Source organism: Stenella coeruleoalba (genome assembly GCF_951394435.1).
Source record: "Stenella coeruleoalba genome assembly, chromosome: 18".
Lineage (NCBI taxonomy): Eukaryota > Metazoa > Chordata > Mammalia > Artiodactyla > Delphinidae > Stenella > Stenella coeruleoalba.
Genome location: NC_137164.1, coordinates 67,678,609 through 67,704,517, shown reverse-complemented (window position 1 = coordinate 67,704,517; position 25,909 = coordinate 67,678,609). Strand labels below are relative to the sequence as shown.

At 37.3% G+C, this 25,909-nt stretch overlaps 1 protein-coding gene across 9 annotated transcripts in view; it reads right to left on the bottom strand.

Annotated features, from left to right (window-relative positions):
* Positions 1–25,909, bottom strand: part of PCCA (propionyl-CoA carboxylase subunit alpha) — a 389,313-nt gene that overhangs the window by 229,741 nt on the left and 133,663 nt on the right. For all 9 annotated transcript variants that reach the window (XR_013824953.1, XM_079903492.1, XM_079903491.1 and 6 more), the window contains 2 exons: positions 23,728–23,859; positions 11,477–11,513 (listed from right to left, as the gene is read on the bottom strand). Coding sequence is in view for 8 of the 9 variants with exons in the window: in XM_079903492.1 (XP_079759618.1) it covers positions 11,477–11,513; positions 23,728–23,859 (169 nt within the window). In the remaining variant the exon portion in view is untranslated. The remainder of the gene's footprint in view (positions 1–11,476; positions 11,514–23,727; positions 23,860–25,909) is intronic.

Genomic DNA, 25,909 nt, shown 5'->3' with positions numbered 1-25,909 from the left:
ATTACAATCCTATTACAAATTACAGTCATTACAAACACTGTAAGCATGGGAATGGAGTTAAAGGAAAAAGATCATGATGAGGAGAGAAACAGAAAATATTTAGAAATTAAAAATGGAATTTCCAGGTTTAAAAATAAAATGACTGAAAAGAAAAATGCAACAGTGTACAGAAAGAATTATACCATGACCAAATGGGATTTATGCCAGGTATGCAAGGCTAGTTCCACGTTCAAAAACCAGTTAATCTACCTCATCAATAGGTCAAAGAAGAAAAACTATATGACCATATCAGCAGATGCAGAAAAGGCATTTCACAAAATCCAACAGTATTGAGTTCAGCAAGCTAGGAATAGAAGGAAACTTCTTAGACTTCATAAAGAACATCTACAAAATGTCTACAGCTAACCTCATACTTAATGGTGAGAATCTAGATGCTTTCTCCCTAAGATCAGGAACAAGGTAAGGATGTCCTTTCTTACCACTCCTATTCAGTATCTTACTACAGGACCTACCTTATGCAATAAGGCAAGAAAAAGGTAAACAAATTGGGAAGAAAGAAATACAACTTCATTAGCAGGAAATAAAACTGTCTATGAAGAAAATCTCAAAGAATCAACAACGACCACCACCAAAACAAATCTTGTAAAACTATTGTGATTATAGCCAAGTTGCAGGACACAAGGTTAACGTACAAAAGTTGACCGCATTCCCAAATACCAGCAATTAAAACTTGAAGTTAAAAACACCATACCAGGCTTCCCTGGTGGCACAGTGGTTGGGAGTCCGCCTACTGATACAGGGGATGCGGGTTCATGCCCCGGTCCAGGAGGATCCTGCGTGCCACGGAGCGGCTGGGCCCGTGAGCCGTGGCCGCTGGGCCTGCGCGTCCGGAGCCTGTGCTCCGCAGCGGGAGAGGCCACAATAGTGAGAGGCCCTCATACCGCAAAAAAAATAATAATACAAAATAAAAACACCATACCGTTTACATTAGCCCCCTTCAAAATAAAATACTTAGGCATAAATCTAACAAAATATGTACAGTATCTATATGTGGAAAACTACAAAACGCTGATAAATGAAATTAAGGAAGACCTAAATAAATGGAGAAAGATTCCACGTGCATGGATAGGAAGACTCAATATTGTTGAGATACCAATTCTCCCCAAACTGATCTATAGATTCAATGCAATCCCAACCAAAATCCCAGCACGTTATTTTGTGTATATCAACAAAAAGACTTTAACATTTATATAGAAAAGCAAGAGACCCATAATGGCCAACACAATATTAAAAGAGGGTAACAAACATGAAAGACTGACATTACCCAACTTCAAGACTTACTATAAAGCTAAGTAATAAAATCACCATGATATTGGTAAAAGAACAGACAAATCAATCAGTGGAATAGCATAAAAAGCCTGGAAATAAACCCACACAAATACAGTCAACTGATCCTTGACAAGAAAGCAAAAGCAGCTCAATGGAGAAAGGACAGTCTCTTCAACAAATGGTACTAGAACAACTGGACATCCATAGGCAAAAAAATGAATCTAGACACAGTCCTTACACATTTCACAAAAGTTAACTCAAAGCGGATTGTAGACCCAACTATACAATGCTAAACAATAAAATGTCTAGAAAATAAATAAGAGAAAATCTAGGTGGCCTTTGGTTTGGCGATAAGTTTTTACAAACAACACCAAAAGTACAATCCATGAAAGAAAAACATTGATAAATTGGACTTTATTAAAATTAAACACTTCTGCTCTGCAAAAACACTCTTAAGAGAATGCAGACCCAAGTCACAGCCTAAGAGAAAATATCTGTAAAACATATCTGATAGAGAATTTATATCTAAAATATACAGAGCTCTTAAAACTCAAATAAGCATATGAAAAGATCTTCAACATCCTATGTCATCAGGGAAATCCAAATTGAAACAACAATGAGATACTACTACACACCTATTAGAATGGCTAATATCCAAAATACTGACAGCACCGAATGCTATCAAAGATGCAGAGCAACAGGAAACACTCTCGGATGGTGGGAATGAAAAGTGATCCTACCTAAAGCTAAATATAGTCTTACCACGTGACCCAGCAGTTGTAGTCCTAGATACTTACCCAACTGAGTTGAAAATTTATGTCCACACAAAAACTTGTGCACAAATGTCTATTCATAATTGCCAAAACCTAGAAACAACCAAGATATGCCCAACTTGAGACAACTATAAAAGACCAACCAGTATGCAGAATTCTCTCCAGGATTAGCTAAGGCCTTTGTTGAGTCTGCATCTCAACTCAATTCAACTTCTCCTTCAATCCAGTTTCTTTCACTCCCTCACATGTGTTGGTCCCAAAAATACTCCCCAATAAAATTCCAGAGTCTGCTTCTAAGACAGGTATACAATCTGTGGCAGAGGAGCACATTTGGAAGGCTGTTACAGTGATCTAGGCAAGAGATGACACTAGCTTAAACAAAGACAACAGTAGGATAAATGGAGAAAAGCTGATGAATTCAAGATTTAGGAAATGCTGACAGTGATATGCAAATGGAAAAACCACATAACGCAATATAATAGTGAATGCTGAGCCACAGAGAAAGCCTCACTGCTGATCAAAATCGAGACCCCTCTACTTCCTGCCTCTGTGATCCAGGCCGTTTCAGATGGCACAGAACTCCTCCCCACCCCACAATCTTACCAATGGGAAGTAAACATGTAGGATAAAGAAAATGTAAATTTTTGTTGTTTAAGGTCACATGCGAAGGGCAATAAAAACATGAAATACTGGAACTCTGATAAACTAATGACAATTGCATAGACTCAAATAAAAATTAGCACATTACTAAGTTTTCCGAGGAAATGTAATTCACAATCTACTGGGCAATTTGGCTGTCATGCAACACTTGGCTACGCTGAAAAGTTCCTATTGTGAATACAAAGAGATAGTTCCAAGCAATTTGGGAAAATAAATTCCATCATCAATGCATTTCCCATGTTGTGTTTATTTGGTCATAATTTTCCACTTTTTACTGTTGTCTTTTAATTACAAATTAGTTATATAGTTCGTTTAGTTTTATCATTATCAATTTAGTTTTGGTATAACTTTGGTTTAGCACACTTCAGACTGAGGTGATGCATATTTGTATCTATCTGCGGTCCATAATTATCCCGTAGCTAGAATGTAAACATATATGTGTTGCAGTCCAACTATGAATTATTCGTATCTACTACTACCACAGATACACACAACCTCTAACAAAGGTATGTGTAGGTGATATTTATTATCACTGAGTTTTTACCACTGGAAAATGAAAAAGGGTGAAGTGGACACAGGATATTTTGCCTTTCCTAAGATAGCCATGCACACATAAATAACTATATAAATACACTGAGTTTAAATAAGAATGAACTAACATTATACACATAAACATATAATCAAGCTGTGTTATAAGAAAGTAAACCAATACATAACAGTATTTTGTTTTAATATGGCAAAGAAAGGCAATTACATTTTTTTGGGAAAAACTGATCTGGTCTACCTATTTCCCTCTATTCGGGCAAATAAAAAATACTAGATCCCTAACTCTGATCCAGGGATCAGAAATTAAGCACACGTCAGTGTATAGATTAGAGCAGAGTGGGTTCACAGACAGAAAGTTTCCAAACAAAAACCAGTCTTAATGTCTTCACATTAGTGTCCGAACACTACGCAGAGCCTTTTGCAATAGAGTAACAGAAAAAAGAAAAGGCATGCAAGAATGAACTACAATAAAACAAAGAGAGGGAGGCAGTGGAAACAAATATGACATGGTAAAATACAGAGAGAGAACTTGTGAAATCATGCTTAAACCCAAAATGCATATACTGGAGTAATAAAAGAAAATGTAAGTACCCAAGTGACAATGGGAAAGAAAGAAGGGACGTGGAATACACGTTCCCAACTCCCAGGGACTATCATTCTAACCTTAAATGACTGCATGCATTACTTCAATAATAGGAAAACTGCAAAATAAAAACCTCATTCTTTAATGAATTTTACAAAGAATACTTTAACACCATTTTCTTCAACCTTAGGCATTTCTTAATAAATCTCATAAATAAATAGATAGATGGATAGTAAATGTGTCTTCTACTGAGGACCAAATTGGAAAATGAATTAATGTTACATAAGATTATGAAAAAGGTATAAATTGTAATATCTTTTCAAAGGCTTCCTCAATATATCTTTAACCACAAAGTCATACACTACATGTGAAAAGTTTTCTAAGCAGCATGAAAGAAATAAAAGAAATAAAAGATTTCAAGGCTTAGCTAAGTATTTCTATCCATCTTTAGCATGAAAAATTTGTTCTTTTATACCAAAAAAAAAAAAAAGAGCAACCTTTTTTTAACGTTATACCATGCCAAAAGGAAGATGAGAAGAAGAGGCAAAGGACAAGGAAAAAAATAGCCAGGGCAGAGAAGAAGAGACAAAGCAATTCCTATACACTTATCAGAGTCAGAGGCCAAGGCATATGGGAGAGCATAACTTGCAAAGAATGTGAAGATATCACGTCTACACTTAGTGTGAAGGCAATAAGGTTCAGGAAAAGACTCTCATACATTTAAATCTTAGATCCCTAAAAACTTCCTTTAGTCTTGCCTAGTGAATCCAAGGACAGCCTATATGAATTGATGAGCTATAGTCATTAACAACCACATACTAAATTTACTTAAATAATTGTAGATTTTTTTTTTTTTTTCAGTATGCAGGCCTCTCACTGTTGTGGCCTCTCCCGTTGAGGAGCACAGGCTCCGGATGCACAGGTTCAGTGGCCACAGCTCACGGGCCCAGCCGCTCCGCGGCACGTGGAATCTTCCCGGACCAGGGCATGAACCCATGTCCGTCCCCTGCATCGGCAGGCGGACTCTCAACCACTGCGCCACCAGGGAAGCCCTAGATTTTTTTTTTTTAGTTATCTATTTGCTGAGAGTTTATCATGGTTTACTTAATATTCCTATTTCCCAGGCATCTCCATTACAAAACTGGAGATTAAGGAAAAACAGTGAGAAAATTATTGTCAAATCATGATCTATGAACACTATGAAAAAAAAAAAACCTTTAAAATGTATGACCACTTACTTCATTTCCATACTTATATATAAGTTTCTATTTTGGTTCATTCACTGAATAACCATTTGCTGAATATATACTATGCGATGATCATTGTCTTAAGTACAAGAAATACAAAGGAAACTAACCCATGGTCAATTTTACTATAAAACAGTAACCAGATGAACATAAAGCAAACATTTGCAAAGACAGAATTTACTTAATGGAGGGAGCCCCACACTATTTTAAGAGAAGAGCAACCCATCAAGATAATTCAATAAAAGGGGCAGGCGGATACTTCCACATCAAACTAAGTCCCAGGAATATTGCTGGACAAGGAACATACTTTATGAGATACTGTTCTAGTTTGATACTATTTTCTCCTTTCCTTTAAATATCCTTCATAACTCAATCATTCACTCTTCCTTTTAATAGAGAATTACTTGAGAAAAATATGTATTCTATTGTTGGGTAGAGTGTTCTATATATATATATATCAGTAAGGTCTCATTGGTTTAAAGTGTTAAGATCTCTACTTCCTTACTGATCTTCTCTGTAGATATCCTACCCAGTATTTAAATTGTACTACTGAAGTCCCCAACTATTATTGTAGAACAATCTATTTCTCCTTTCAATTCTGTCAATGTTTAACCTCATATATTTTGCATCTCTGCAGTTTGGTGCATAGATGTTTATAATAGTCAATATGTTTAAAATAATCAATGTATAATGTCTTTGTCTCTTATGACAGTTTTAGGCTTTAGTTTAAGTCTGTTTTGTCTGATATTAGTATAGCCACCCCAGCTCTCCTTTGACTACGATTTGCATGGGATATCTTTTTCCATCCTTTCGCTTTTAATGTATTTCTGTCTCTGGATCTAAAGTGAGTTTCTCATAGACAGCAAAGAGTTGGATCATGTTTTTTATCCATTCTGCCAATGTCTGGCACAGTGAGATACCATTTCACACATACTAGGATGGCCATAATATTTTTTTTAAAAAAAAAGAAAGAAACAAGTATTGGCAAGGATCTGAAGAAATTGGAAACCTCATACATTGCTAGTAGGAATGTAAAATGATTCAGCCACTGTGGAAAACAGTTTGGAGGTTCCTCGAAAAGTTAAACATATGAAAAAAAAAAAGTTAAACATAGATTTACCATCGAAACCAGCAATTCCACAACTAGGTACATACCAAAATAATTAAAAACAGGTATGCAAACATATACATGTATATGCATATTCACAGCAGCACTATCTACAATAGTCAATAGCTGGAAACAACCCAATGTCCATCCACAGGTGAATGGATAAACAAAATGTGGTATAAACACACTATGGAATATTATTTGGTCATAAAAGGAATGAAGTATTGATATATAGTAAAACATGGATGAACTTTGAAAACATAAAAGATACAAAAGATCACATGTTTTATGATTCCATTTATATGAAATATCCACAATAGGTAAATCCATAGAAACAGAAAGTAAATTGGTGATTGTCAGGGGCCAGGAAATAAGGAGTGAATATTAATGGATAGATTCTTTTAGGGGTAATGAAAATGTTCTGGAATTAGCCTGTGGTGATGGTTCATTAATCCTGTGCATATACTAAAAAACACTGAATTGTACACTTTGAGAGACCAAATTTTATACTATTTAATTTTATCTCAATTTTAACTATTTTATCTCAATTTTTTAAAATCAAATAATTAGTATAAAAATTTAGAACAGGTTGTCTCTAAATCTGAGGGGGTGATACTGACATGCAAGGAGTATGAGGGAACTTTCTGGGGTGACAGTAATGTCCAACGTCTTAGTGGGGTTTTGGGTTACACAGGGTGGGTATGCATATATCAAAATCAGCAAATACACACTTTAGACCTGTTCATGTTACTGTATATAAATTTTGCCTCAAGATAATCAAATTGTATACAAATACTGAATTAAGTTAAAGACATCTATGTTGAAGTATATAGTGGGATGCATCCTGATATTTGCAATGTACTTTGAAATGCACCAAAATTAAAATGGATTAACCAATGGATAGATAAGTGATAAAGCAAACCTAGCAAAAGATTAATAGTGGAGTGTTGGTGTTGGGTATATAGGTATACATTGTAAAAGTCTTTCAAAATGTTGTATGATTTAAAATTTTCAAAATAACACATTGAGGAAAAAGTTAAAAAACAAGAAAAATATCCAAAAGGCATGAGTACTTTGCAGAGATTTGGAATATAGTTATAAAACAGAATTACTGAGTGGTAATGTTAGAGTGTCTTCTCTTGAAGACATGACATTTAAGCCAAGATATGAAAGGCTACAAGGAGCCATCTATGTGAAGATATCAGCAAGAGTATTCCAGGCTTCCCACCCCACCCCAAAAAATCTTATTCTAAGGCCCTGAAGTTTGATGTAATCAAGAGAGCCAGTTTAGGGACTTCCCTGGTGACGCAGTGGTTAAGAATCCGCCTACCAATGCAGGGGATACGGGTTCGAGCCCTGGTGCCGGAAGATCCCACATGCCGCGGAGCAACTAAGCCCGTGCACCACAACTACTGAGCCTGCACTCTAGAGCCCGCGAGCCACAACTACTGAAGCTCGTGCGCCTAGAGCCTGTGCTTCGCAACAAGAGAAGCCACGAAGAGTAGCCCCCGCTCGCCACAACTAGAGAAAGTCCATGCGCAGCAACAAAGACCCAAAGCAGCCAAAAATAAATAAATTTTAAAAAACAAAGCCAGTGTGACTGAAGTATGGTAGGAAAGGAAGGGAGTAGTTTAAAATGAGACTGGAGAGAAAGGCAGGTGTCAAATCATTTGGGGCTTGTAGTCACAGTAAGGAATTTTAATTTTATCTAAGTGCAATGGAAAGTCATTAACGGGTTTAAAGCTGGGATCAACTGGGTGGGATGAGATGGGGTGTGTCCGTATTATTTAGTTTTAAAATATCACACTGACTGCTATGTGAAGAATGGCTTTGAAGTGTTTAAGAAAAGAAGTAGGAAAACTATTATAGTCCCTGCAAGAACAATGGTAGTTTGGAGGAGAGTGTTGGTAGTCAAGATAGTGAGTAGTGAATATGGGAGATATTTTGAATGAAGACTTGACAGTATCTATTGATAGACTGACAATAGGATGACAGGGGAAAAGGAACCAGGATAGATCTTGGATTTTAGCTTTAGCCACTGAGTGAATGGAGTGACATCTACCGAGATGTAGAAACCATGGGAGAAGCAGGTTTGGAGTATGGTGGATCTGAGGATCAAAAAAATTTTTCTTAAATTGGGTACGATTTGTGACTGTAAGGAAGACAGGCAGAAGAAAAGAAAACAATCAGAGTAATCTGGAAGTTGTTAAAGAACAGGGTTTAGATTTACAAATTCTTTTCCTTTTAAGAATCAATTTTGGCTTGATTGTATTAAGGACCTTTGATCCAGTAAAAAGCTCAAACTTTAATGCAAATCAAGCTTACTGATTGCTGTTGCCTATCTCTGGGGTTAAAGATAAACTGGGGATCAATAGCCCTGTATCTTTAAACTTAAGAGAGGTCAAAAGGAAAAAATCAGGAGTGAGAATGAGGGAGACAAGGAAGCCCAAAAAACAAGTACATAGAAGTAACATATTAAGTCTTAACTGTCTCTCACCCTGTCAATGATAAGGGGCTGTCTGATTCTTAAATTCCACATATAACATGATTAAGTATCTTATACTATTTTACACAAAGTGGTAACTCAAATTTTAGCTCTCAACCTCTAATACCATTAGTTTTCCAAAGTATATTGAAAAACCCATGCTCTTTGGAGCTAAATGACCCTAAATTTAAAGGAGCCCACCAGTCAGTAGCTCTGTGACCTTGAGCAAATTACTTACCATTTCTAATCCTTAGTTTCTTAAATGTAAATGAAAATAATTAACCCAAGAATTAGCATTAGAAATAACATTCACAAAGTGCCTGCTACATGGAAAAAATGCTCCATAAACAAGAGCTACTATTATGCAAAAGGCACCTAATTCATCAATGCTCAACCCGGTAGTTTCCTCCTTAGGTAGCCCAGATCCCTGTTTCCAGAAAAGAAGTACAGATGAGAGAGAGAAGGGAACCACAGAAAAGACAATCAATTTCATTTTCACCATGTAACACAGAAAGAAGTAAAACAGAGAAATCTGTGAATAGGCATGACAAATGGACCATCCGCAACCTACAAATGGATAGGTTCAAAGGTTGATTATAATTCAGTTGTTTAGAACTGGGAACATATTTTCCCAGGGAATCAATGTTCAATTCAACTCTCAGACAAACTCACAAGAAGTCATCAAAATCATAATGTAGTTAAAATGTGATATATCTCAATAAAATTAGTAGAAAACTGATGAATCAACCAAACAATACAGAAAACCAAGAAACTTTAATAATATGTAATTTAACTTATTTTAGAAGCTGGCACTTGAGGGAAAAGGTTTTATGGGAGGTTTCGGTAGTGATTCAGAGGGGGTTTCAGGGAAATTTCAAAAGCTTTATAAGGCTTTTGAAAGCCTTTTGGTTCTTTATTATGTTTTACTTCGCCTCAAATTTTATGGCTTCCCTTTCTTTCAGCATAAGCAAAACACTAGCACTCTTATACTTAATAGCCATGATTGCGATCATTCATTTCACGAATGAGAAGGAGCAACTGGGGAAGAACTAGAGGAAAGACAGGAAAGAAGAAGGACCATAACGGATGTGCCCAAATATAAAGAAAAGAGCCTTCAATTGAATTAGATAAACTCAGTAAGTAAAAAACTGAAGGGGGTTGAGGGTGGTTAAGTACAGCACTAAAATAGTAAGGGAGGAAAAAGCCAGGTGATGAGAACTGGTCAGAGTCCCACCATGATTCACTGGTTATTTTAAAGGTCACAATTTTTTTTTTCCTTAAAGTGGAAAACAAAAAAAGAGCAAGCAAAGCAACCTGCCACTTATACAAAGGGAATTCTGAAGAGCTGAAGATTCATAATTAAAATTGTGACAAACCAATAGAATTCAAGATTTTCTCCTAACCCCTTTTTATTTCTCTAAATTCCTCCAAATATTCTGTTCTTTTTATGTAGATACTATTGTGATAACAGCATTATTATGTCCTGTTATACAGATGATAGTAATATCTAAACTAGAACTAGAAAGATGACTTTTGACATTTACAAGTACACAACAGAATAAAATTATTTTAGGAAAGTCTCCTCAAAAGCCAGCAGACATGTTATAGCCTCTTAGGCTATGAGGAATGCAGTGATTTCAAACCAGAGAGAGAAGCTTTTGATTTTCTTAAAGACATAAACCACAAATCAGTTCCATGTAGTCCAACCTATATTCAGAATCTAGCAAATCTTCCTGAGAAGTACTGAGATGCTTTTTGATGCTTTTTGAAGCCTGAAGAAATGATTAATGAAGAGATGTTATAGTCAGATAAAATAAGATTTTCTAGGGCTTGGTCTTAAGTCCAGGACCTATATCAGTCAAATCAGCCAAAGTAAATGCTCTCCAAATGAATAAAATAATTCTAAATAATCAGAGAAAACAGGACTAAAGAAATGTTAATGTGGGATGCTGAAAAGCTTGGCCCCATCAGTGCAGGAATGCTAAGATGCTGTGATTTCCTAACTACCAAGCATTGTCTAATTTCTCTCATCTACCCACAAATTTTTGTCAAATGTAAACAAATATGAGCTGATTAATAAAACTGTAAAATTACTTAATAGCATTACTAATCTATGATAACAGTATGCCCATGCATTTTCTTAATTAACAGGTATTGAAAATACAATGTCAAGAGTGCCAGGAATATTTTTGAAAATAAAAAGTCAGGGAGCACTGCCCCAGTATAATTATACATACAACAGGCAAGTAAAACAGTCATTAAAACGTCCTTCAGTTTACCTTTTACTCCAATTTAGAATATTCTGTTCTCACATCCTATTTTCTCTTTCCTAACAAGATTTTTAAGTTGATATTTAAATTCTTAGGAAAAGGTAAAAACTTGAAGAGCCTTGTCAAATACTAAATCTTCATGTTAATCACGTATGTCCTTTAGTAAGTTGTATTCAACTACATATATATAAATTTACATTACATCCAATCTCAAGAACTATTAAGACAATTCCTTAATTAGCCAGTGATTTTCTCTTACAAAGGAACTATAATTAAGGTCAAATTACTCTTTAAAGTTCCTTTTAATAATAGAATATGGTAATTCCGCTGATAAATTCTTCCAGAGGAACAAGTAATCAGAAACCTGAAACTATTAAACTATTATTTGCTCTTTGGGAATTACGTATTACATGTTTACTCAACCATATCTGCTAAAAGACATAGAAATCCTACCAAAGTTAATTTAAGAACTTACCAATTTCCCTTGCAATTCTGACAGCTTCATCTGCATCCTGTAAAAGCAGGAAATGAGACCCAACATTAATCCCATCAACCATTGCACAATGTCTTTAGGGCAGTCATATATTGCACTACTGCCTCCTCCGATTCATTTAATGTTCAATTTTACAACCTTCTAACTCTTTTTATTCAGAGAAATGTAAAATTAATACCATAAGTGGAATGTAAATTCTACCTCATCCTTATTATATTAAGAAACTCAAAGCAGTTTGAAATGAGCTGGCAGGAAGCACTACCAGAATTGCCAAGTGATTTGGTGCAGTTGCTGGAATTTAACGGCAGAATTTAGATGTTTACAATCAATACTGAACCATAAATCAGATCATTAAAGCTTGTCCACAGCCAGCTTGTTTCTGTCTCTGATATTTATATGTCATGTTTTCCTTGATTCTGTCAGCAGGGGGAGTTGATTCTCTATTGTTTGGGAGGAGATCAACAGATTTTCCAGAAACAAAAAAGTAAATTTCTAGTATCTATAGGAATTGCCAATTGTTCCCCTCAAAAAATTCCTTTAGTGATCTCCATTACTTTTTCTTTTTTATTTCATTTTTTTGGGGGGTACATATTTTATCTTTACCAGTTACATCTTGTTAACGTAAATTAAAACCTGAAATTCAATGAACCATCTAGTGGGGGGAAAACTTCCAAAAAGCCAAGGAAAGAAAAGGCATTCTAAAACAGTACAAGGTAACACTGTAAATCAACTCTACTTCAATAAAAATTTTAAAAATAAAAATAAATAAAACAGCACAAGGTAAAAGTTTATGAATGTAAGGATTACTTACTGCTAAATATCAACCAATGCTACTGAATGGACCAAAACTTCCCTTGAATCTAAACCATTTCATTGATCATTAATTCTCACCTAACACGTCCAACACAGGACATTTCCCCCAGATAACAGTAAAGAGAAAGCTGAAAAGATTTTAAGTCCAAGTAAATCCTAGTAAATTTAACTTTTTAAATAATTCAGTGACATACACTAAACTATTACAGGGAATGACAGTAATGTTTTGAAACCATCAGCTGGTAAGAATGCCTGAATTTTTAGAAAATAACTTTAAAATATCAAAGTAAAGGTTGGTATTTTTTAAGCTTTTAAGCTAATACTTCAAAAATGTAGAGTAACCATGTCAGCATCCTCCCCCAAAATGGGAGGGCGGGGGATGTTTATAACTGCTTCATTCATGTCTAATAAAAAAAAAAAATCTTCCTTAAAAGTCTTCAGTACCTAATAACATCCCCTGAATAAGGAGGTTGGCAGGGGAAGTTGTCAGAAAAATTTAATTTCCTTTCATTAGCCAGTCTGCTCCACAAATAGGTGCTTGTTAAGTTCAAAGCAGTCCTGAAAGCAACATCAGTTTTAAGTCTTTTTTGTTTTTAACTCCAAGCAGTCACATCTGCTAATGAGATTTTCCAAATAACAATTGTTTTCAAGTCAGAGATAAATCTATACTTTCCATTCTACCCCCACAAAAAATCAAGGTTTACTGCTTTATTACACCTTGCTGTTTTCACTGACCTTACATTCTCCAAATTTTAGCTTAAAGGGATAAAAATCCATGAAAAGGGTCATTTAATAATGTTAGTGGTTTCCACACATTGAGTTTGAAGGTTCTTTGTTCAAGCCAGTGACAGTTATTGGAGAATACTTCCCCTTAATAGCCTCTCTGTCAGGAAGTGTTAAACCTGCCAAATGCGGACAATTAGTGCCTCGCGAACAAAATACAGGAAGAGTGCTGGCTCATGGAGACTGGATTATAAGAAGACTAGAAGGAAACTTTTAACATGTCTTTTCTTTCAAACGTGTAATAGTATATTTGCAAAAGATATTCAGAGAGAAAAAACACTGCTATCTAAAAGGTTCATTACCTTGAAAAAACTAACAGGCAATGTTAGTTCATTAGTAATATTGTAATACGTATTTATATATACATATTATGGATGGACTGTGTACAGAGAGATACATGTTTACACAAAGCAAAACTTCTAAAAATTCTTTAGCTGCTACAAATCCAACACTTCGATAAACTGCCACAAAACAATCTTGTGTTTTAACTAATCAGTATGCTTAAGTTTTCTTACTATGAAAAGCAAATTCTACTAAATGACCTTCCAAGTAAAATCAAACTGTCTTTAAAATTAATTTTTCACTTATCATTCATTCATCCCAAAATATTTAATTGAGCATATATTATGTACTAGACATTAAAAATCTCTATTACCAGTTTCAACAATAAACTATTAAGTACACCTATCTCCAATATGTTCTTTCAGCACATATACAAAACTACTTTTAAAGAGATAAAAAGGTCCTATGTGTTGGGGTTGGCCAAAAAGTTCGTTCGGGTTTTGCCGCGCGATGTTACAGAAAAACCCAAACGAACTTTTTGGCCAGCCCAATAGCTTCAAATTCAACGGCACTGACACATCCCACAGTGTAACTTCCCTGTAGGGCTATAGGTAGAAAAAATTTTTGTAGTAAAAAAAAAAAAATTGAACCAACAAGAAAAAGACCAACAATCATCTGACGAGGAAAGGGTTGCGGGACAATATTAAGCTATATAATTCTAAAACAGCAGCAGTTCAAGAAATGGAGAAAGAGGAAAGAAGCCAACAGAACCAGTAGCCATTTCTTCTACTCCTCTATTTCAGCACAGCTTACATTAAGTGAGCTCTATCATCCAACTGAAGAATAAAACAGTAAAAAATTCTGTTTTATAGAGAGTATGATGGGAGAGGTAGGTGATGCTGCTATAACCAAATAAGTAGATCACAACAATGTAAAAAGGAGCTAAAAAACTTGGATGCTTTTTCTGCAGGCCCAATTTATCTGTTAATGGTCTGTAGCACCCACCTGTGAGACAGCAAAGTCCAGCAGCTAAGAGCATAGATACTGGAGCCCAAAGGCATGGGCTCCAATGCTGGCTCAGTGACAGTGAACGCATTACCTACCAGTATGCCTCTATGGAATTAGGTTACCTCATCTGTAAGATGGACATAATATCTCATAGGGTTATTAAGAAGATGAAATTAGTAACAGCTGAAACACACTAAAACAGAGTCTGGGGACTTCTCCGGTGGCGCAGTGGTTGGGAGTCCTCCTGCCAGTGCAGGGGACACGGGTTCGAGCCCTCGTCCGGGAGGATCCCACATGCCGCGGAGCAACTGGGCCCATGTGCCACAGCTGCTGAGCCCACGTGCCGCAACTGCTGGGGCCCGTGTGCCTAGAGCCCGTGCTCCGCAATGGGAGAGGCCACTGCAATGAGAGGACTGTGCACCGCGATGAAGAGTGGCCCCTGCTCGCCGCAACTAGAGAAAGCCCGCACGCAGCAAAGCAGACCCAACGCAGCCATAAATAAACAAACAAACAAATAAATTAAAAAAAAAAAAAAAACAGAGTCTGGCAAATAGTAAGCACTCAGTTAAGGTTGGCAATATGTGATAAAATGGGCAGCCCGCACCCCCAACTATCAAGTTTGTTCCTTTCCTGCCTGCCCTTGGTTGTCCTATCCTGTGGTCATCACTCATTCTCTGAACCTGTATGATACAGAACTAATACTGGCACTGCAATACTGCAAAAATGTGCACCTGTACCTCCAGTGCCCTTCACTGGATCAGATGATCCGAGTACTCTTTACAGCTGGTAAGCAGGGTTCTTCTTGAGCAGGGAAGGGAAGTAAAATCTATAACAAAGACGGGCAAATTCAAGTAGTCCTCCCTGATGTTAAACACCCAATTTATTTCTACAGTGACAGTAGTGTCCAATACTGGCTCCACCACCCACAATTCAGGCCACACCTCTCCCTTCTCACTTGCTACATACAGCCTACTTACCAACCCTGAATTCTGTACTCACTGGATGAGAGTCCTGCTACTCATCAGTATGGGAAGCTACTTAGTTTACTTTCCTCAGCTGGTTCTGAACAAATCAGTGACTGTTTCTGAAGAAAACAAAAAAATCATTGCTTCAAGACACAATGGGCATGGGGCTTCCCTGGCGGTCCAGTGGCTAAGACTTTGCCTTCCAGTGCAGGGGGTGCAGGCTCAATCCCTGGTTGGAAGCTAAGATCCCACATGCATGCCTCAGTGGCCAAAAAACCAAAACATAAAACAGAAGCAATACTGTAACAAATTCAATAAAGGCTTTAAAAATGGCCCACATCAAAACAAAAAAAAAGACACTATGGGTAAAAGCTCTATCTGTACACAAAAAGCATCCTCAAACTATTCTGCATTCATATACAAAGTAAAGCAAAACTTTCAACAATCCTGGGTTCAGGAGATAGGTTCCAGCTGATTCTGTTTTCCAGATAATTCCAGGTCAAACAGAAGACTCTTTTAATTTATTGATATTTTCAAATCTAAAATTTAGTACACGTTTCTCTTATTGTAAAACAGCGTAATAAACATAACTGAACCCTTTTTCAAAAATATAAAGCCTTTGAAGCATCATCAGGAAAGTTATTCTCAGCTTAGCAGGGGAAAAGGATACTGATGTCTAATATTGTACTTTTTAATTACTAGGACACAGCTTTCCGATTTTTTGGTTTTTTAAATGATTCCCTTCACACTAGTTTTTTGTTGTTATTATTTGGCTCTTTCTGCTAAAGCAAAAGTGCAGTGTTTAAAATCTGGCTAATTAGGTGATAAAAACAATTACTACTTTAAACCTACACTGTACAATTTATAAAATTTATAAACATAATTTATAAACCTACACTGCGTAATTTATAGTTTATAAACAGAACACGAGAAACTCAGAGAAGTCTAATAAATTTCCTGGTAAACTGGTAGGTATTAGAACCAAATGCAGCAATTTAATCTTTGTTGATTCCTCCCTCTGCTTCACACCTGACACCTAACATCACAAAATCTTACAGATTCAACTTCCAGTGTCTCCCTATACCATCTACTTTGCTCCATCCTAATACCTTATTTTAGGCCCCCTAACATTTCTTGTCTGGGTTAAAGGAAGAGCATTCTAATTTGTCTACCAACCTCAAGTTTTGCACTGCTCCAATCCATTTTCCACATCACAATCAAAGTAAGTTTTCTAATTCCACAATTTTTATCATGTTAAATAACTCTTCTGCATGAAACCATTCAGAAGCTCCCAAAGGCACAAAAATAACCTCCATGTCCAGGTGCATAGCATTCAAAGTCATACATATCTGGATCCTAATTCTCTCTCCAGCCCTGTCTAACTACAACCCCTCACACTTGCATACCTGCAGTTTGCTAAAGTTCTCATGGTCTCCCAGCTCCAAGCTTTCACAAGATATTTTCACTGACCATAATGCTGCATCTCCATCAATTCCCCTCACTTTTTAGCTAACTCACTACTACTCAGACTTCAGGTTATCACTTAAATATCCTTCCATTGGAAGTTCTGCCACGACGCCCTTAAACTAGGTTAGGTGCCCCTCCTACATGGGCCCAACATACTCTGAGCTTCACATTATTAAAATGTATTAAATTGCCTGTCTATCTGTAGGTCTCCCTAAGGGGACTTGAAGCTCTTTGAAATCAGCGTCTGCGGCTTGTTATTTTTCGCTAAACAAGTGGGCTGGGATTCCAACCCTGTCTTCCAACAGCTTCAGATGAACACTCTTCATTCATTCTGCTCTCAAGTTCCTGAGATCAAGTTAATAAGATACTGAAGAAAATGAAAGGCAAATACTCATACCAGATGACTACTTGAATACTTGACTACTTTAAATGACACTTTAAAACAACATTAGTTTCTCTCTAATGAAAAGGGTGACTCAAGAACAAGACAAAAGGAAACCGTTCCAGAAGACTCCTTAAGTACTACACACAATGTTTTAAAAGAATGTGGGAAACCATCTCCATATAACGTCCAAATAACATTCAAAATAATCAAATGGAAAAGGAACAAATGTTTTAAGGAGAAATACAACTGAAACCACATTAATTTACTCAAGTACTTGGAGGAAAAAAAGTAGACTATAGTTGCCAAGAAAAAGAATTGCTTGAAAAATACCACAGATCAATGGGAGAAAAAAAAAACGTATGGATTTTTAAAAGATGGAATTATCTATAATTAGCACATATAGTCTTCCAATGCAAAAGTATTGCTTAATGCAGTTGCTAAAACGACAAGGTATTCCAAAAATTTACACTTTTATCTGCAACAGCAAACCTCTGTCTGCATAGATACCACCAAAAGCAATCTTTTACCTAACAAATCTAAACTACAAAATGTGAAAAGTAGTGAAGTTCCAAATGAATGTGGAATTACTACACAAGGATTCTAAAGTAACCAAATTTAACAGAAAAAAAAATGTACGGCCTCTTATATCAGAAATAATTAAAAGCAAACTAGAAATAAAACTAGTATTAACATTTGCCTGAAAAACAAAGGGGCATTCCTTACAATCATTTTTAAATGCTTATCTGAAAACTATATCCTGCAGGTTCAGTTGTGGTTTAACAAATTAATTCAGACAAGAGGTGTTAGGAACTGTATACCATACTTAAGTTAACACGGTAATGAGAGTCTATCATCATTTGAGAGTGTAACAGGATCTTAAAAAATCACCTAAGGCATACAAGGAGACAACACTAACAAGAGAGTGGATTTATTTTCTTCAACTTTCTACTTTTCCCTATTTTCCAAATTAACCGAGGTTGGAAATTCAAATGCAGATTGTCAAATGCAGCCTCCCTGAAAAGACAACCAAAAAAACCTGTTGATCAAGCAAAACCAAGTTTACTACCTACTACAGTAAAGGATACCATCACCTTGAAGCAATCTTGGAGGTTCCACTGGAATCAGTTCAAGACCTACTAAAAGCCACAGTTCAAGATCCTAGCTTCAAAAACTGCAGTGCTCCTCTGATGCCCACTGAGCCCCCCGCGCTCAGGGGTCTCCCCAACCACAATGGTGAGAAAAATCTCACATTGGGGAGCGCTTCAAAAAATCCTCAACATTTTTTTTTGTTTTTTGTTTTTTTGTTTTTGTTTTTTTTTTTGGCAGTACGCGGGCCTCTCACTGCTGTGGCCTCTCCCGTTGCAGAGCACAGGCTCCGGATGCGCAGGCTCAGCGGCTATGGCTCATGGGCCTAGCCGCTCCGCGGTATGTGGGATCTTCTCGGACCGGGGCATGAACCCACGTCCCCTGCATCGGCAGATGGACTCTCAACCACTGCGCCACCAGGGAAGCCCCCTCAACATTTTTTGTTCTGAGTCCATAAGACAAAGTTCATATGGAAGAAGACAAGCATAGGACCTATAAGTTCATGTTCATGTGTCCAGGAGCCAGTACTTCAGAAGGTTTCAAGGGTATCCAAATAGGACAAAATTTGCCTTGAAACCCATATCAAAACCTTGAAAACTTTCCCCTGTCTTGACTCATTTTTTTTGTCCATGGGAGTCTGGGCCTGGAAGAGATCTCCCCTCCAAATCCTAAACCACCAAGGCACTGCACACTGTCAGGTCTGCAGTTAGAGATGGCCAACCATTATTTGGTAAGCCACTGCAAGACTTTCGTAAACAGGTTTGTCTCAGGCTGCCTGTGCTGTAAGTCAGACTACTCCTCAAATGTATTAAATCTGTAACTCAAATTCATGTTCTTATCTTTCTAGATGGCATAATTTCACCACGGATAGTTTAGAATTATAACAGACTCTTTCATAAGCTTTTGGTATGAATGATTCATCTGAGAGGCGCACCTTAGGGAAAAACAGGGAAGCAAACTCTCAAACACCTAGTGTTCTGCATTACTAGGTGCAGAATAAACTAATGGCCTTACAGATAAAATTAGATGCTCCCGCTCCAGAAATTAATATCAGTCTTTTGATAAAGACACCTGCAGATTTTACAACCAGAAGTAACAATGAGTAAACAGTTGTTCTGTATTAGCCAAGAAAATGAGGGAAAAAAATATAACAGGCTATGTTCCAAAAGCGAATCAAGTACCCATTTCAGTCATCAACTCAAAAGGAGAAATTTCACTAATTATTACTTATTGATACTGGCGGTACACTATCAAACTTAAATCCCTCCATCATTACAGAAGCTCTCTCTTAGCGTCAACAAATTACTCAGATAATGGTTATCTCTAATATTCCTCACATTTCCCATGTCCCAGCCCCCAACTGTCACCTTTGAACCTTTATTCAAGGAACATTCCTTCCTCCTATGAGACACTATACACACTGACTTCATAAGAAAGAATCTACAACGCAAATAGAATTTCCAGATCAAATGCTCTCCTAATGACCTTGTCCTTGAACTCCTGAGGACTCTGCTACTAATCATCAAGACAGAATTAATCTGGACTCTGACTCATCACTACCCTTGTGACTAAATCAAGCCCAAACCAACGATCTCAAGAAGGCCAGATTTCTTGCTCAGGAAAAAAAAAAAAAAAATACAATTATACCGGCAGAAGTATTAGGGCTGAATAGACCAAGGTTCATAAAACCACTACCCAAACTCTCTAAAACGAGAATGTAAAGAAGGACTAAAACCCAATAGTTGACAGCCTAATAAAGAAAAAACTTGCCATACTCTGCTCAGGGCCTCTCAAGGCTGCAATCAAGGTATGGGCCAGACTGCATTTGCATTTGGAGGCTCAACTGGGGACAAATCCAAGTTCATTCAGGTGACTGGCAGAATTTATTTCCTTGAGGCTGTATGACTGAGGGCCCCACCGTTTTGCTGGCTCTTGAATAGAGATCATCTTTACTTAGATCCTCAGAAGCTGTCTGCAGTTCACTGCCATGTGGGTTTCCTCAATATGGCTGTTCCCTTCATCAAGCCAGCACCTAGAATCTGTTCTCTAGTCTCCTAAAATGGAGTCTTTTATAATAAAACATAATCACAGGAGTGACACTCAATTACTCTGCCCTATTAACGTAAGTGAACGCAGTGATATTCCATCACCTTTGCCATATAATGTAACTTAATTAAGGGAGTGACGTGCCATCACCCTTTGCCATAGTCTCTTAGTTAGAGAAGCGAATCACAGGGTGTACCCAAACTGAAGAGGAGTGGATTACACAAAGGCTTGGATGCCTGGAAGTTCCTCAAAAAGTTAAGCATAGACTTATCATATGACCCAGCAATTCTACTCCTGAGTATATACCCAAAAGAACTTAAAAGAGGTATTCAAACAACAGGTATCCTACCCTCCAACATTCCCTCTCTCCGTTCCCTGTCTTATGTTTCTTATTTTATTATTTATTTTTTGTCTCCTTTTTCTATAGCAAAAGCTCAATGAGGGCAGGAATATTTTTTTTGTTTTGGTCTGCTTTGATCCCTACTATATTCATAGCACTTCAAACGATGTTAGACAAACAGTGTGCACTTGTTAAATATTTACTGAATAGATGAGTAAACAAATAATTTTAAATGTGGTAAATGAAGTACAGGGTATTAAGGGAAAATTCAGTAGAGGGCCTAATCTAATACATACAGTCAAGGAATGCCTCTGTGAGAAATGTATGTTTAAGCCAAGACCTAAACTATGTGTAGAAGACAGGAGTGAAGACCGAAGTAGAATCAACACATATGTGTCAGAATTATGAACAGAAGTTTCAAAAATCTAAAAGATGTCATACATGGTTGGTACATCCAGTGCCAAGGGTAAGCTGGCACAGTATCAGTTTGAAGAGAGAAACAAAGGCCAGCTATTCAAAGGATTTAAATGAGTAGTCATTCAAGAGTTTTTAAACACAGGCATGTGATCAAATCTGGATTTCTGAAACATCACTCAAGCTTTAGTGTCGAAATTTAACTGGACGGGACCAAGACCAAGACTGGCTACAAGGGGACTTCCCTGGTGGTCCAGAGGCTAGGACTCTGCGCTCCCAGTGCAAGGGGCCCAGGTTCGATCCCTGGTCAGGGAACTAGATCCCACATGCCGCAACTAAGAGTTCGCATGTCGCACTAAAGATCCCCCATGCCCTGACTAGGACTCGGCGCAGCCAAATAAATAAATATTTAAAAAATAAAAATAAAAAAGACTGGCTACAGGGAGAGCAATTAGAAGGCTGATGAAGTAATCCAGACTATATGATGTTAGTTGGAACTTGGAATTAGTGTGAGGAAAAAAATAAAAGTAATAGATCAGAAAGATATTTAAGTGAATTCTCTGTAGCGGTATTTATTAGGAACTCCAAGTTTCTAGCTTGTGAAATGGTGTGGAAAATGCCAGCATCTTCTCAGGCAGGAAAGGAAAAAATGAGAAGTTTACAGCAGGAGTCAGCAAACTTTTTCTGAATAGGCCAGGTAGTAAATATTCCAGACTTTGTGGGTCTCTGACACAATTACTCAACTCAGCCATTATCATGGAAAAGCAGCCATGGACAACATATAAAGGAAAGAGCATGGCTGTGTTCCAATAAAATTTTATTTACAAAAACAGGAGTGCCTGGAGCCACACAGAATGCCAATCCCTGGCTAGAGAGAAAACGATGAGTTCAGCTTCAACTTGTTACTTTTATGGTGCCTCAAAGGCATCAGGCAGACCTGTTTAAGAAGCAACTGGATATGCAGTTCTAAGGCAATATCTAGAACAGATAGATATACAGGTGTGGGATGTGAAGCCATAAAAATAAGTTATATTGCTTAGAATGAGTTTGTCCAATAAGAGAAAACCCATAATAAAACCAACATTTAAGGGACAAAGGTAGGAAGAATAATCAGCATGAAAACTAAGAAGAAGCATTTAAACAAGCCAAAAATACAAAAACAAAACTGGAATGGAGTAATGTGCCAGAAGTGAGTATTTCGAGAAGGAAAGAGTAACCAAGAGACTGAAATGCTTTGAAGAGACTGAGAAGACCAGGATTAAAAATTACACACTGAGAGGGAAGAGATATGGGAACATATGTATATGTATAACTGATTCACTTTGTTATAAAGCAGAAACTAACACACCAATGTAAAGCAATTATATTCCAATAAAGATGTTAAAAAAAAATTACACACTGGATTTCATGAGAGGGAGAGGTTGCTGGTAGCCTTTTCAAGAGAAATTTCGGTGGGAATGAGGAAAGAAGCCAGATGTAGACTAAAGATGAGGGGGAAAGTGTGGAAATGAAAGCAAGTGAGGACAATTCTTCCAGCTGTGGAGTGACAAGAGGCTACTGTGCTCTCTGAAGAGGAGGAACACATATTTCTTTCCACTAAACTGGGAGCACCATGGTGTGAGGGACCACAGGTTTCTTTCATCATCAGGTGCTTCCCACTTAGCTAAGGGATGAGTACATTTTTGACTGAGCATTTTTAATAGCAATAATAATGGAAAGGTGTTAAAAGACAAGAAGAATTTTAAGACACAGAAGAGAGGAAAGACAATGACTGAAGACTGTAGCCCATGAAGTCTATAAAGGGTACATCTGGAGCATAAGAGGAAGAATTGGCTTTACAGAGGATAGGGAACATCTATTCTTTGTAAGATGAGAGAAGGGGAAAAAATGGATGAATACATATTGAGTAAATATAGGTAAATATGGGCAAGAAGCTGAGGATATTTACTAACCAGGGGCCATGCTTGCTAACTGTCCTGTAATTCATGAAATAATCCAGCACAATGAAGAACTGCCCAGCCCAGAAGGTACAATAAGAAACACCGAGATGAAGAGTTCCTGCAGGCTAATTCAAGTCTACAAAGGGACTCTTTTCTCATGAGAAAAAAAATGAATCATTTTTCCTCGGCAGTGGGGAGGAGCACAGAGAGGAAGGGGAGACACATACTCCAACGTCTGCATGTCTTCCTTAGAAGACTTCAGCTGCAAAAGCGGCTTGCTGGTTGAGGAGTTGTGCTTGGGATCTACGGTGACACACAGCTATACCAAACAAGTTTACAATTCACATTTTATGCATATGGACAGAAGCTCACCGTAAAGATACAGAGAACATCATAATGTTTCAAACATTAAATATATACCACCAACAAATGAAATCCACACATCTAACAGCACATTTTTATATCACCAAGTTTTCTCCTATGAAAGTAAAAGTCAACACTGATCATTAAATACAATGCTTCAGGGGCTTCTTGCTCTTTTTAATTTACGCTATTCAAAATAATCCAAGTGTAAACCACATTGATTTGTTTAATCTATACATGAATACTTTAAAAAGCAAAACTTGCATTTTATCTTACACTTTTGACAAAATGTTTGACTTCAGGACATGTACTATAAAGATTAGAGTAAAACAGTTTCTCACCTTGACCACTCCATCAAAGCCAGGGATTGTGTTAACCTTTGCGTTCTTAGCTAATAATTTGCTTTCAATCTTGTCACCCATGGCTTGAATAGCATGTGTATCAGGTCCAATGAAAATGACATCTTCTGCTGCCTGTGAAGAAATGCCAGTATAAATTTATAACAAAAACATTTCAGTGCTTGATATGGAGTCACAATTTTATAAAAAGAAAAACCCGTATGTATATTTACTAGTTACTCACAGACCAAGAACAACTTAAAAGCAAGCATTTGAGCCAATATATTACAATATATAATACTGTGTTGCATATAGTATATGTGCACAAAGGTATATGAAAGTCAGGTCAAAGAAAAATAACTAAAAGTAATGAAGAACTCCTACTTGATATCAACAATATTCTTTGGAAAAGCAACTTGAATGGTGTTGTAGTTATATCTAGTATTCTGCCACCCAAACTAAACAGTAAGTTCACCTTTAAAATGCCTTATAAATCTTTGTATTCTCAATACCCTGCAGCACAGTGCCTAGTTTAACAGGCCAACTTTGTGCCAGGCTTTGAGCTAAGTGTAGGGGATAACATGGATGAAAACACAGAATATCAACTAATTCAAGGGAACATGAAACAGATCACCAGTACCTCAGAGAAATAGACAAAATAAAGTATGCAATGTTTACATCCTTGTGACTATAAGAAATGAGTAAAGAATACAGTAGGAATTTACCAGGCAGAGTTATGATTTCAATCAAAACTACTCTATATAAATCACGATTAGTTCCCCAGCAATGGGTCCACCTCTCTGTGTATATGATATTAAAGTAAACAAAATGCTAATGAATACTAATTAGGGACAGAAAAAAATACCGATGGAGTTAGTGCCAATGTAGGGCATGGTCCAGAGAAGTGAAAAGGGGGTTTGCTGAGGTAAAGAATGAAGTCATTAGGCAAAGAACGGAAGTTAACTATGAAAAAGGAAAAATCAGATTGTATGCAGGGCATCATCATAGTAAGTTACCTAACTGCTGATTCTCCCATGACCTTTGGTCAGGGTCAGTATAATGAATAAATCATATAATTTACATCTCATATTCTATCTACTGGCACTGCTGCCTGAAAAGACTCTCGGCTTTAGAAAGGAGCTTCATTCTCCTTATGAGAATATCATCCAGAGTACCTACTGCAGTGTGGTGTTTGGACTGCTCTCAGCCATTGTGAGCAAAGAGGATGAAACCCACCCAGAGCAGGAGGAGGAAGTAGAGCAGGGACACAACAAAAGGAATATATGAAGAGATAAATATTTGGGAGATGATATGACAGTTTCAACTTTACACGTGCTGAGGTGAGATGCCTGTGGGATAGTCAAGTGCCCATGTTCAGGAGACAGAGAGGTCCAGAGGTTAGAAGATAGGTCCAGGCTGAGATACGGATTTTTAAAGGCATCAAATAAAGGATGGAATTAGAAATTGTAGATGAAATCATTCAGATAAAATGTACAGAAAAGCCAATGCCTTTAAACTCAGGATGTATACTTTCCCTCCTACCCAAAAGCAGGACAGAAGGGGAATTTTTAGATTTTGAGTTTAAAGCCTCTTTTCTTTGTGTGACAAGGGGGTAATAAGCACCATGCAAGTTTGACTGAAGGACTGAATAAATAATAATATAAAACACCAAGCTGAGTACCACAACTGTTAGTTCTTGTCCCCTACCCAGAAGTCCTGATAAAAAGAGAACACTAGAATAATAAGACAGCTGGGTCCATAGGACCCCAAAATACGTTACAGGAGCCAAAATAACAACACTTACCAGCGTTACAATAACAGAATGCTAGATAAGAAACCTCTTCAGCCATAACAGATGCTCATTAAGTACCTCTCCATCAAATGTTTGTATGTAGTTTTAACAGAACCTCATTTTCTTTAAAAAAAAAAAAAAAAAATTTTTTTTTTGGCCATACGCGGGCCTCTCACTGTTGTGGCCTCTCCCATTGCGGAGCACAGGCTCCAGACGCACAGGCTCAGCGGCCATGGCTCACGGGCCCAGCCACTCCGCTGCATGTGGGATCCTCCCGGACCGGGGCATGAACCCGTGTCCCCTGCACCGGCAGGCAGACCCCCAACCACCGCGCCACCAGGGAAGCCCCCCCCAAAAAAAATTTATGTGAAACCCCCAAAATGTAAAGCACAT